This window comes from Solenopsis invicta, chromosome 9, assembly GCF_016802725.1.
Source record: "Solenopsis invicta isolate M01_SB chromosome 9, UNIL_Sinv_3.0, whole genome shotgun sequence".
NCBI lineage: Eukaryota > Metazoa > Arthropoda > Insecta > Hymenoptera > Formicidae > Solenopsis > Solenopsis invicta.
In genome coordinates, this window is record NC_052672.1 from 8,376,953 (window position 1) to 8,390,221 (window position 13,269).

At 35.8% G+C, this 13,269-nt stretch overlaps 1 protein-coding gene across 4 annotated transcripts in view; it reads left to right on the plus strand.

Annotated features, from left to right (window-relative positions):
- The window catches only part of LOC105194021 (kazrin), a 206,067-nt gene that overhangs the window by 35,807 nt on the left and 156,991 nt on the right, over positions 1-13,269 (plus strand). The window contains exon 1 of one of the 4 annotated variants that reach the window (XM_026138183.2): positions 3,656-4,115. The exons of the other annotated variants lie outside the window; for them this stretch is intronic. Coding sequence (XP_025993968.2) covers positions 4,019-4,115 — 97 coding nt within the window. The 5' untranslated portion in view covers positions 3,656-4,018. Of the gene's footprint in view, positions 1-3,655; positions 4,116-13,269 lie in introns of those variants that run through there. 4 annotated transcript variants of the gene reach the window in all.

Sequence of the window (13,269 nt, forward strand, 5' to 3'; positions counted from 1 at the left end):
AATTGTAATAAATCATGTTTTCATGATTGTTGTACGAGTACAAAGAGAGAAAGTAAGGAGCTGAAGGAGGCCTAACTGTCTCTTAGGTTACTAGCGGATTAATCGTGAAGTAAATAACTTATTTATTTTACTGCTATCTCTTATAAAATTTAGTTTTTATCATTTCTTTGTGGGTAATTTTTTAAAATGTACAGGATCGATCATTTTAATCAATTTTCCAGTCAATTTTCTCCGAAATTATTGATGATACGAAAAAGGTTTTGCGTGAAAGTGGAACGATTTCAAAAGAGACGTATTTTGATTTTAAAACCATCGAGTTTTCAATAATTTTATCTTAATATTTTTATACGCAGAATAACTAAAGCAATTAGACTATATTAAAAAAAACCAGACAATTCCATTTAAAGAAATGAAGATGATAACCTTTTAGCCTCTTCACCTACAAAAAAAACATGACCGAAATTCGTTTCATTCAAAACCGTTCCACTTTCATCTGAAACATTTTTCATATCATCAATTTCGGAGAAAATTGACTGGATTGATTAAAATAGTCCACCATATATGTATCAATAATAATTGACATATATTTGCAATTATGAGCTTTGATGTGCAAAACTGTTGTCTAATTTTTCCTTGTAACTCGAAAAATATAATTTTTTTTACATTCTCGTATTAGGATTTTTGATTTAATTAATTTCATTTAAATTTCACTTCTAAAATTTCACTTTACAACCATTGCATCGAATTCTAGATAATCTAGATTGACATTTATACAATTTTGTTTACGCGTAAATTGTCTCGTGCATTGCTGGTGCGTGGATATACGCACCGTTTCTATTCATTTATTACACGAGCACGTGCATTTCGTTCAGCGTTCCACGATGTAGTCGCTCTTTATATCGCATGTGGGTCAAGTGTAAGCTGTCAATATTTCGTTTTCCGCGTTTCAGCTGCAATGTGTTGGCTCTCCACAGCGCGGATATTTTTCTTCTTCATACCTGTACATTTCGAAAATATTGACTTTTTATCATAAATCTTATTTTCACTCTTCTTTCCACGTAACCATTTGATGGGTTTTAATTGAATTATATTCTGAAAAGGGGAAGGTGTTGAAAATGAGCAAATTAATGTCATGAGTTGAAATCTATATCATTATATGATGTCGCATGAGATAAAATCGCAAATAAACGGGTGGGATTTTACTCGTTTTATTTTTTTCAAATGATGCAATTTTTTTCTCTTATTATAAATAATATAATATAATAAATAATATAGGCCAAATAAAATGAGTAAACGTTTAGGTGTTAAAATAGTAATGTATCTTTCATCTTTAACAATAAATGATGTGTGACGTTTTGACTTCACAGAATCCTCTTCAGTACATATGTAACTTCATTTAACAATAAAATCTTTGAGAGATATATAATGATACATGTCGATATTTTAATAATTTAGTTGCATACATTGAAATATCGACATGTATTATTATATATCTCTCCAAGATTTTATTGTTAAATGAATTTATGTGCTTGTTGAAGAAAACTTTGTGAAGTCAAAACGTCGTGCACCATTTATTGTTAAAGATTAAAGATACATTACTATTAACACCTACTCATTTGCTCGATTGTTTTTTTTTACCTTTTAATATATTTTTTATTATATTATATTATTTTTTTTAAATTTATACAAACTATTATAATAACTTGTTAATTTATTATTAGAAATAATATTTTTTTTTTAATTATTAACTCTGATCATGACATTAAAGCGTTTTTTCTTAAAAGGGTATTATTAAAAGCATAGGGGAACACGATTTAACGCATGACAATTGTACGTTCGTAACTGCAAGATAGAGAAGTAAGCAGACTTGGTTTTTATTTTTGTAGAATGCGTCGCGTTCATAAGAATACGTTGGAATTTGCGAATTCCCATAGGATTCTTTGATCCTTTTACGAGTATGGCACCATAAGGATGCGATGTAAGAGCGATAATGTCGCGTAAAATCCGTGTGTTGCAAAAGAAATGGTAACGACAATATAAGCTTACAACGGGGGAGAGCATCGCGCCCCAACGTCCTTTTACGCTCCGTATATTTCGCGGTGCATCCACCTATATCCTGTTTATACGTTATGCTTCGGCGGAAATCCGAAGCCATCTTATCTTCTTGTATACAGGCATATCCGATCGAAGATATTTCTTTCTGCGACTAAGGCTCGGCCGAATTTTTATTTCTTAAACCCACTTTAAACAAATTTATATATATATATATAAACCCACTTTAAACAAATTTATATATATATATATAAAATTAAAAAAAAATATAAATATATATATATATATTATAATTCGTCTCGCTTATATTCATAAACTCTAGCATTAAACCAGGTGAAGGACGAGCAATAATAATCAGGTCATTCTAAATCACATACCATCGGATGAATCTTATTTGTATCAAATTTACACAGTTTTTCTTTAATTTACTATTATTTGCGTATTATTATATCTCAAAACAAGCTAAACACCAAACTAATAATTAGTTATGTAAATCCTTCTTTACATAATTGACACTCGTTACGAAGAAGAAGGAACAAACGAACTTGTCGACAGATTGCAACCGACTAAATTCCGAGACTCCGCTCTTGGTTTTTTGCAAGATCGTATCGGTTCTAATAATAATAATGTTTTTCAGGCTATCGTATATCTCGAAAATTATTGTTATTAATCTATCTAATAAGTCGAAATAAGACTATTATTAACTAGATCCTATAATTTTATATAATTTTGAATTTTGACTTGAGTTAGAATATGTAATTAAATTAGTTAATATTAAGATTTTATAAAAACTGTTGAAAGTCTTAGTGAGAGAAACTAGTTTCGCGTTATAATGATATACACGTTTGTTCTCTACCTGTACATAATGAAAATATATGTGATTTAGAAAAGAATATATATTTATACCTGAAAGGAGAATTTTTTCTAAAATTACACCTTTTGCTACTCAGCTTTTACTACTGCTACTTTCATTATATTATTGTCTTCTTGAACGGAGATTTTTCGTCTCCTAGACTCGCGATAGCGCAACGAATCTGACGATAAACGCAATTTGGAGACTTGATGACGTTCTAATTGCCATATAACGGAAGCAATGAGCATAACGCTCTTTGCGCGAAATATACGTACATACGTATACCGGGTGGGACGGTAACTCTCTTATTGCCTTGCTAGTAAACTAACTTCTCAGTTCCGTCAACAGTGTACAATGAATGCTCGCGCGATGCGCTACGGAGCGAATTTAATAATTGCGCGAATCCTCCATCTTTGTCCGGGCTCTGTGTAGCACGACGAGGCGTTAATTACTTCCACTATTACCATTTCAGATTAAATCGCGAACTGAATGTGCTAGGACTCATTACGCGCGCAATCTTTCTTATGAATAATTTTGCATTTGTTGTTATCGAAGTCCAATGAGCTTTTTTGCCATACGACTTTAAATAGTCGGCGTAGAGGATGGGAATAGGGATAAAGTGGAATAATAATTTAAATAATACGAAAAGAAATTGATGTAAAATATAAAAATCTATATATTATATTAAGACTAATATTTTTTTTTACATATTTGCCTTATAGTAAATTTAAAATTGATATATTAAATTTCAATACATTTTTACAAATTAATTTTTATGAATAACGGTGTAATTATAAAATATTTCTACAATTTCTTCTGTATATTTTGTCTGCTGATGCCAAGGGCATGAGAGATCCAGCATCCGGATCTTCATCCTAATTATGAATGGCGTCATTCGTTCGAACTCAAGTAGGGGAGACGAGCACTTCTTCTCGCTCACTCCCGTTCCCGTTCTCCTTTTCTCGCTAGACGGTCCCCACATATTATGCAGGCATACGCGATACGCCGGCGTTTATAAAATGTGGGCCACTTCAGTACGCGGATCGTCGATGCGCGGATCGCATTACTCGAAGCCAAAGCCGATCTACGTCGACCTACGTCGTCTACGCGACGATGATCGAGCTCGTCCTTTTTCAGCGTTCGGCTGCCAGGCTGTTGCGATGGTGCCGTTGGCTGCTTTATTACCTTTACGCGAACGTGTCGAATCTCGGTGAGTGTGAGTGTAATTTAAAGTGATCAATTTTTGAGAAATTTGGAGAAGGAGAAACGAGTTTCGTCTCTGTACTAAAAACATTTGTCAGTAAAATCAAGAGTTATTTCAAAATAATCACTAAATAAGTACGCCTAACATTCAGTACAGATACATGGCTAACAATTACGGTTGCATTATCGTTGTTTGATGATAACTCCATTTCACGGTCATTGCCAAGGTTGATAAGAACGGAAATCCGATATAGTCTCTACAATTCAGCACGTTCTTGCGATAATCGCTTCCAAATCGCAATTACTGTTCTCGTACAATGTGAAATTGTTATTTTTAATGTTTTCACACATTTTATTTAAATATCATGTCACTTACGAAATAAGGTGGTATAAGCATCTTACAACTTTGAACAAAAATGGAACTCTCAATGTGGTGTGTTAGTGAACAACCAACAATCTGGAACCATGTCGTCGATTACTACCGAATAACACTTTAAAGTATCGTGATATTATCTTTTGTTATACCAGAAATACCGAAAATAAAAAGTCTAACCTTATTTCGTAAATGGCCTAATATAAATTCATGCCGAATAAAAGCTAGTATATATTTCACCATGCTTGTGCATCGTGATATCTGTGACATTTTCCGACGTGAAAAAAGACTATTATCTTTTTACGGTAGGAGGTATTTCATGTTGCATGAGATTCGACCTCTCGCGAGATAACATTTCCACGAAATGATTTCTTTAAAATATCAAAAGAATCAAGTTAAAGAGTTAAAGTTTATAACCGGTGGAACTAATAATACTACAATTACGTCTTTGTTATCAGCATTTCCAAGTCGGTGTAGATAGCTTTACTGCAAAAATATACGATGTGTACTTTACATGCACGTTATCTGGCGTTTACCACTAGCGCTGTCGTTAATGCGAAGAAGACACGTTGTGCTTAAACTTATACGAAGCTACTGGCACGATTGAAACTAGCCATCTGTCTCTGACCATAGATGCTCGCGTGCGTGTAGAAACTGGGCCGCCACTTCCCTTCGTGTTCGAACGCACTTCCGCATGCCTCTTGAGGCTGCTTCGTACTTCGAGGAAGGCGTGCGATGCTGCTTAATGCAGTTTGCTGGAGACACGCTCGACACGCGCGACATTACGGCGTGGACAACATGTCGCGTTAGAATGGAAACGGAAATAGATTCGAAGTGGCGGCTTCGTCAGCGGAGAGCCGACCTTATAGCCAGGGTATAGACACGGCAATAGGTTTTCACCGCATATTGCTCAGTTTCTAAAGAAATTTTACGATTTAGTGCTTTTTCTGCTACATTAGTCCAAGTTACATTTTCTTTGTCGTCTTTTCGTTATTATTGCTGCAGTTTGGAATATCTTGTTACATCTCAGTCGTCTTCTATTTTGTTATGGAATATAAAAGAGTAATGATGTTCTAATTTTTTGCAAGTGAAATAATATTAATTACATAACTTTAGTCTTATACAAATAGATGCGAAATACTAAGCGGTGTTTAAATACTTAAAACTGGTACCTTAAAGCTTACTACAAGAGTTTCATCTAAGCAGCTGACGCTATTTGAAATTCAAAAAGAGCTGTGCTGTCGTATGGCTGCATGTTGCAAATGTTATTCAACGGTATATGTTTAAAACATACTCGAAAGGGACATTTTTGGATTCATTCTTTTACCTTTGTGTATGACACAGAATCTTAGAAGACATCGCAGCGATGTTTCCGAAACATTGTTAAAATATATATATATGCTACATGATTTCAATAATGTTGCAGCAATGTTCTAATCACGTTGTGAAATAAACTGCTAAATAAATAACTGTTATTTTATATAGTGATGCATTTTGATACGAGAATCTCGAAATCTTATTTCGAAATTTCTCGCCTCATTTAAAATATTTTCAAGATTATTATCTGTCATTTGTTTTTTCTCGTCTCGTTTCATTCCGTTTCTCGTCGCGTTATATTTTTCAGTATACTATTTCATATCCATGTGTTAGTCATAAATAATACACTATCTCTTTATAAAAGAATAAATGAGATGAGATAGTCGATAGTCTCGAACATCTCGACATGAAACTCGAGAATCTCGAGAATCTTAGATCGTCGAGACGAGACAATTTTTTCAATCATTTATTTTAGTCAAGACTAAACCTCGGTATCTTGTCTTGTGTCGCCTCACTCAAATGCATTATTAAATTTCACAATTAAAGAAATTTTTTAACCAAAATAGAATTGAATTTTATAATTTTGCATTTATGGCAAAGTTTTAATATTAAAATTGGATGTGATTCTAAGGCACTTTAAAAATTACAATTATTTAAATTGTAAACAGTTTTGTGAGATATATATATAAGAATATAAAAAAAATTTAAGAAAACAATTATATGGATATAAATATAAAATTGCATGTACGTTATTAATATATTAATACGTATTATAGCATTTTATGTACTTATTTTATGTTATATATATATGGTACATATAATTGTTATTTATTTATATAATTATTTGAATAATTTTCAGTGCTTACGTACAATATCTTACAAATTTGTTCTAATTAAAAACGCCTTAATTATCATAACAATACAAAGTATTGTTAAGTATATATTATATTATAATTACTGCAATATTAAATTGCAATATTTTCAAAATTGAACATTTTACCATCAACATTACAGCAGCATTTTGCAATGTCAAGTATAAATTTTGCAATGTTTTTGAAGTGTTTCAATATTTCTTGCAATTTTTCTGTGCTGTATATATAATCTAGTGATATCACGCTAAAAAAAAACGCAACCTAAATAACATAATTATGTAAATCTTTATCGTCGCACTTCTTTCATGTGTGAGGTCGTCGGGTTGTTACATTTAAATTCTAACGCGTGAATTAGGTTTGCGAGAGTGACGTGTGAAACGAAACAGGTCAGAGTACTGCGCGTGTCGGTAAAAACCCGGTTGAACTCCCAAGGTGTCGAGAGTTAACGACACAAATTAATAACGCCCACCGTAAATCCGACCTGTCAACGTCGAATTGTCTGAATTGTCCACAATGAAAGATTTCCGGCGTAAGTACGGTATGATGTGTGACCGAGGAGAAACAAGTTTTCACGGTTCCGCGTTACACCCTTTCGATGACCAACATTAACATAAACAGATGCAAGTGCTGCAGCATTTTATTTGATATCTTCATCATTCTACGCTTTTCTCTTTTGTTCCACAGAGTTATTTTTAATGCGCGTCAATAATTCTAGAATTACCCTTTTATTTTAATTATTTAAAAATAAAAATTTTTTGTGAGTCAATTACATTGAAATAAAAATAATTTACCCAATGTTTGCTAGCATACAGATAGAAAAAAGTGGTATTATATTGTTATGACCAGGAAGATATCAATATTTTTCTTATAGGATGTTGTTTGTCAGATTTATAGTTTCCTGCCAAGATCTAAAAGAAAAAATTGAAACCGGAAAATTGGAACAAAGTTAAAATAGTAGCCAGAAAATAGCGATGATTTTTTTTTTAAAACAAGTAATTTTTTTTGTGAAAAAATGTGACTTTTGAATAGGAAAAACTTGAATTTTTATAGACTGTTTTGAAAGTTTGGTCGAAAGTGACACGTGTTTTTTTATTCTAGAATATTTTTTAAACTTATTTGAACCTCCGTCTGTTCGGAATCATGGTAAAACCAAGAGAAAAGAATTTCGAGAAAAATGCGTTTAATGTTTTGAGTATATACAGATTTTAGAGTATATACAATTAATAATATTTAAGGAACAATATTATTCAGCGATAATTTACGTCGATAATCTCTCATTATTATTACTAATACGCCGATGCACCTGCGAGCGCATTATAGTATAGTAATCGCTCACTCTGATTAGCAAATCTGCTCCACGAGCAATTAACCGCCCCATGAGTTGCGTAACCCCGTCGACAGGCGAATCGAAAACAATTGGAAACAATTCGAACTCTACTCATCCGAATGACATCAAAAGCTTGTCGATTAACTGCGCCCCATTTGCGCGCGTTGTGGCTTTAGGACAGCAAGGCCAGGAAAGGCCATGCAATACACTCTGACACTGAACGATTGAGGGTTGTGTCCGAATGGTGGGAGTGGAAAAAAATGCAATTCATCGGGATTATTGCATTGAATCTTTAATTGAAAAAGAATGATCCGGTGGAAATGCTTTAGATTTTCCTAACTTTACCAAGTATCTTAAAAGAGTCGTTTTCACAGTCAAGATCGCAGAAAACATCATTAATCCTGATCGCGCATAAAGTTTAGGCAGATTTTTGCTCTTTTCATTTGTAAAAATAATTTTATTGAAAATCGGATATCACATAATATTTCAACTTTTCCGTGTGAGGCGCTCCGAGAGAATGAATATCGGGCTTGTTATTCAGCTGCATTGCGTAGCTACAGAAAACAAAAACGTATTGCACGAGATGTACAGACATTTAAGAAAATTAAGAGGCGTACAGACAATTAAGAAGATTAACATATTTTGTTACACATTTTAACACTTTCAAGAAGCAAAAAAAAGTAAAAATAAAAAATTGCAGACATATAAATTAAAATATATTTAATTTACATATATACAGAGAAATTCTTAAGTAAGTTTTTTAAGTATAACAAATAGTATTTCTTAAGTAATAAAAATTGTGCGTGAAGAAAATATACCTTGGCTTATGTTAGGAAAGAAAGTTCCTATAAACGTGTGTTTTAAACTGCTTTATTTTTAAAATACAAGAAAGTTAAGGAAAAAATGTGAAAATATTAAAAATCTCGAAAACGCTTAGAGATGTTTTATTCAAATTTGATGTGCGAAATTAAGAATCACTTTCCAGTATTGACGAAATATTTTTAAAACTACTTTTTATATGACATTTTGTAGTTTGAAGACAAAGCAGTTTAGGACTTACAAAAATCATAGAATTTTTTTTTCTTAAGGTAAGCCAAGGAATATCTTGTTAAATTTTTTTTTAATAATTAAACATTAATACGTTTTTATAATTACAAGTATTAAATTTTATATAAAACATTTGATCAAATTATGTAACAATATATGAGTATTAAAAAATTTTTTAATCTTTTTCTCAAAAAATACAGCTAAAGAAATAAAGTAAAAAGGAGGTTTTATATATAGGCATACAAAATAAATATTTTTTCCATTAATAGTGATCATTCCAGTATAGCAAAGCGTTTTAATATTGTGAATCGGTCAACATTCGAGTCAAATGTGTCATTAAATTTTCTTCTGCAAGGATCAAAATTGCTGTGCGTCATTCCTTTTGTAAGAATAAACACAGCTTGCATCAAGACCAACAATATCGCAATATTCGCTTTATTAATTAGAGAAGGACCTCCGTCACCCTTTGCAAGGGAAGACTGCGGAGGGGGAGAGAATCGTGAACACGATTAGGGTCTCCTCCCCCGGCGGCGGGAGAAAATATTTTCCTGGGTCGGGGTCGGTAAACACGCGGATTCGCGCCGTCGAAGATTGACCGGTCGTTTCAGGGGTGGCACGGCATCGGGCTTAGGTCGGCACGATCAGGATACTATTTCGACTGCGAATCAATGGTGCCTGATTGGCCGCGCTCTCGGCACCGGGGATGCCGATTACACGGACCGTCGTATATAACCGTGGACTACAATGATACCCGTGATTTTCGAGCCGCACCCTTGTGACTATCCTCTCACATTGTCAACCTTGATGCGATCCCGTTCCCGACGTGGTCTTCGCATCGCGCTGAGCTCGTTAGCAGCGCCCGGCCTGAACGCGATGAAATTAGCCGATGCCGCCGCACGAACAATGACCGACGGCCATTTTCACCCGGGGACAATGGCGACTCGGGAAATTGTGGCGGAAATTTTGCGGAACGCTTATCAATCGTAAAACGTGCTGAAATTACGGGCTGTGCGTGCTTCTAAAGGCTCCCGGCGCCATTCTCCTCCGCGGATTTAGCGACGGAGTTCGCGAAGTCGGGGCCAATTTATCTTCGACTTTGCCGACTGCGTGCAAATGTGCGAAGTGCATCGACACGGAACGCTTTATTGCATAATTTATCGCTGGATCTGTTTCCGATTTCCTTGCACAAGCTTCAAACGTTAATGAATATCAGTGCGCATTACACTTGATGATTACGATGAATCGGCGACACGATTCGCAGCGCCATACCTCAAATCGCTCAAGCTCTTTCTCTCTCTATCTCTCTCTGTGTGTCTCTTCGACAACAATAGCCGCTCGAACACGCATCGTCGCGCACGGTGATAAATTATTGATATTCTAATTATCTTGGAATAATTAGGAGATACCGCTGCGGTTATGCGGTTTCTAACGGCGACGAATGCGTTCTATCGAGATCTCCCGTTAAACCGTATAGTAATCCGCTTCATTTGCGACGAATGCATGTTTCGCGACTATTAGCAACTGCAGACGATACAGGGTAACATGATTAATTGCGGGATTAACGTGCAGAAAATAGATTTGGCCGGTGCAGACTATTATTGCGGCGCATTTCCGTCAACTCGTAAATATAAATATATTATGTATACTGAGAGTAATCGTTTGGTAAGACCAACCAAAGTCTGATTAAATAGTGATCAAATACATTTTGTAGTTTCTGGTACCAAAAAACTTGGATTACATTTAACGAAACTTTTTGTAATTAGTCGGATGAAAATAATTGTTTGGTTAAGGCTACAAATTGTTTGGTTAAAACAACTATATATTTAGTAATTATAACTGAAATTTATTTGATCGCTGTTTAACGAAACTTTGGTTGATTTTACCAAACATTTCTCTCAGTGTAGAAATTAAACAATGTCATTTTCATCTTCTTGTTGAAACGAAAATAATAAAGTTACTCTAGAACAGAAATATTAATCTTCATTGACTATATTTGTTGTTGTCTCAGATTACATTTGTTAATGAAATATTGGTTTAAATTTAGGATCGCATTACTGAGTAATTAAACGGAGATCTAGTTACGGGGATGCTGTAAAGTATCCGCCAGCGACTTTTCAAGAAACACAATCTTTTCGATTAATTTTGCGTAGACTTTACTAGGTAATTTAAGGAGGGGAGGGGGGGGGGTGGTGGGCACTAAATCTAAGACCGAGAGAATTAAGAACACCACGACGATAAATCCAATAAATTGCAGAAGTTTTCCGATAGGATCGTGCCGATAGCGTAAAAGGACGGACAATTAGGCAAGATTCGCAATCGGCGCGCGTAAATTAGAGGGATTTTGAACAAAAATGGTTTTAATTACGTCCCGCTCGTACCCCCAAATTGAGTTCGGAAATTAAACAGCGGCGATGCGTGTTGCAAATATTTTTTTTTTTTGTACATTATTTATTGAAAATCGATTCTCTTTCGCCGTTGCTCCGACGTGCTGGAACGTAAATGTATCGTAAATTTATTTCGCCGACACACACGCGCGGTGTTGCCGCATTGATTGCATTAAATCGGAAGATTCCTCCGCTCATAGCGGTCTGAATCCCCCTATAGCACGAGGGTGAAACCGATACCCGTGCAATTTTCTCAATTGCACGGGCCCCACCCTGTTCTTTTGTCAATACGCGTGTCTCCATGTTGGTGCGCGTTTGTGTTTGATTTGACGAACCGCGCGACGAGATGAATAGTCTTCATACGTAATTACGAGGTGATACTGGAAAAGTATACATTACCTCCAAAGGCCTATAATCGAATTGCTTTTCGAATATTTTTGTTGAATGTTGCAATAAACGCATCTAAATTCACGTAATCCCCAGTTCCGCATTTTTATTTAACCGGAACGCACTATCGGACGGTATATAACTGTTCAGCGTATCTAGCGAATCCAGGCCATTTATCCGGCTATTAGCTCGGCAATAATAATAACCACCAGCGACTCGAAACAACGACGTTGATTTACTGCCGCCTCGTGACCGCGAATTTGCGCTCGCACCGCTATCGCCAATTATCAAAGTGGCGCTTTATTCAGTTAGCGGAACGCTTGTTTAGCTACGCGAGCCACGATAAATCCGTATAATTTGATCGCTTGCTCGCGCGAGCGTCTCGAATGGCAGAGAAGGAGGCGAAAGGAGGATCTCCAACGCTCTTACGGGTGGCGATTCATCAGCTCGCCCCGGTCTTTACTCTCGAAAATGCCAATAAAAGTCGACGGGATCGGGCTGCTCGCGTGACCCGTGGGATTTAGTTACTCATTTAAGTTTCATTTGCGTTACGTGCGCGCTGCGGCCATGCACAGCTATACGCTCTCCCGCTCCCTCTTTCTCTCGTTCTCAATTTCTCTTCTTCCCGGTGCATCGCGCAACCCCCGACACACGCGAGCCAGGACGACCGACGCGTCCGCCGTGTCGGCTCGATAAATCGCCCGGAAGGATACTACCGGCCATCACGACAGCTCCTTTTACGTAAGAATTCCGCCGAACGTCGCGTAAGTGAAATTCCTCGTCCTCGAGCGAATCGTCGAACGCAAACGGTGCGAATCGAATTTCGAACAGTCGCCAGATTTACTCCCGGATTTTTCAATGACGTCCAAAATTATTAGACATCAAGTGGTTCTCGGGTTTTTTTGTTTTTAATTGCAAAGCTTTTTAGAACTAGAAGTTCTTTTCGCGCGACGGATATTCTTGCAAACGCTTCTTGAACATTAAATGTATTTACTCTTGTTGAGTAATCATTTTTTATAATGATTTATTTTCGAATCCGTCTAGCCTGACGCGGTCCGCGTTTCTAAAGAGAAGAATCCATGGAAAAGCGTTTGATTGACGGCTGTAAAATGATACGGGCATGGTGCAACCGAGCATGGATGTATGGTGCGCTCGACGGCAAAAAAGTAATTAATTTCTTGCCTGCGCGTTTCGGTCGATGGCTTCCGGATACTATATTCGAGATTCTCTGTGTATGTACGTGAACGAAATAGCTGGTAAGCAAAGAGCTTGCACCTGAACTTTTTTAATCTCGCTGGAAATTCTGAGACATTTTATAGAACTTAATCAAAGACGTGTTTCTTTTTGTTCTTATCGGATATTTTTCGGATATTTAAATGATTCATAATGCGCGTAATGTGAAATACATGCCGGATGCGTGAACTGTAGAAACGCGTGCATGCGCATTGAATAAA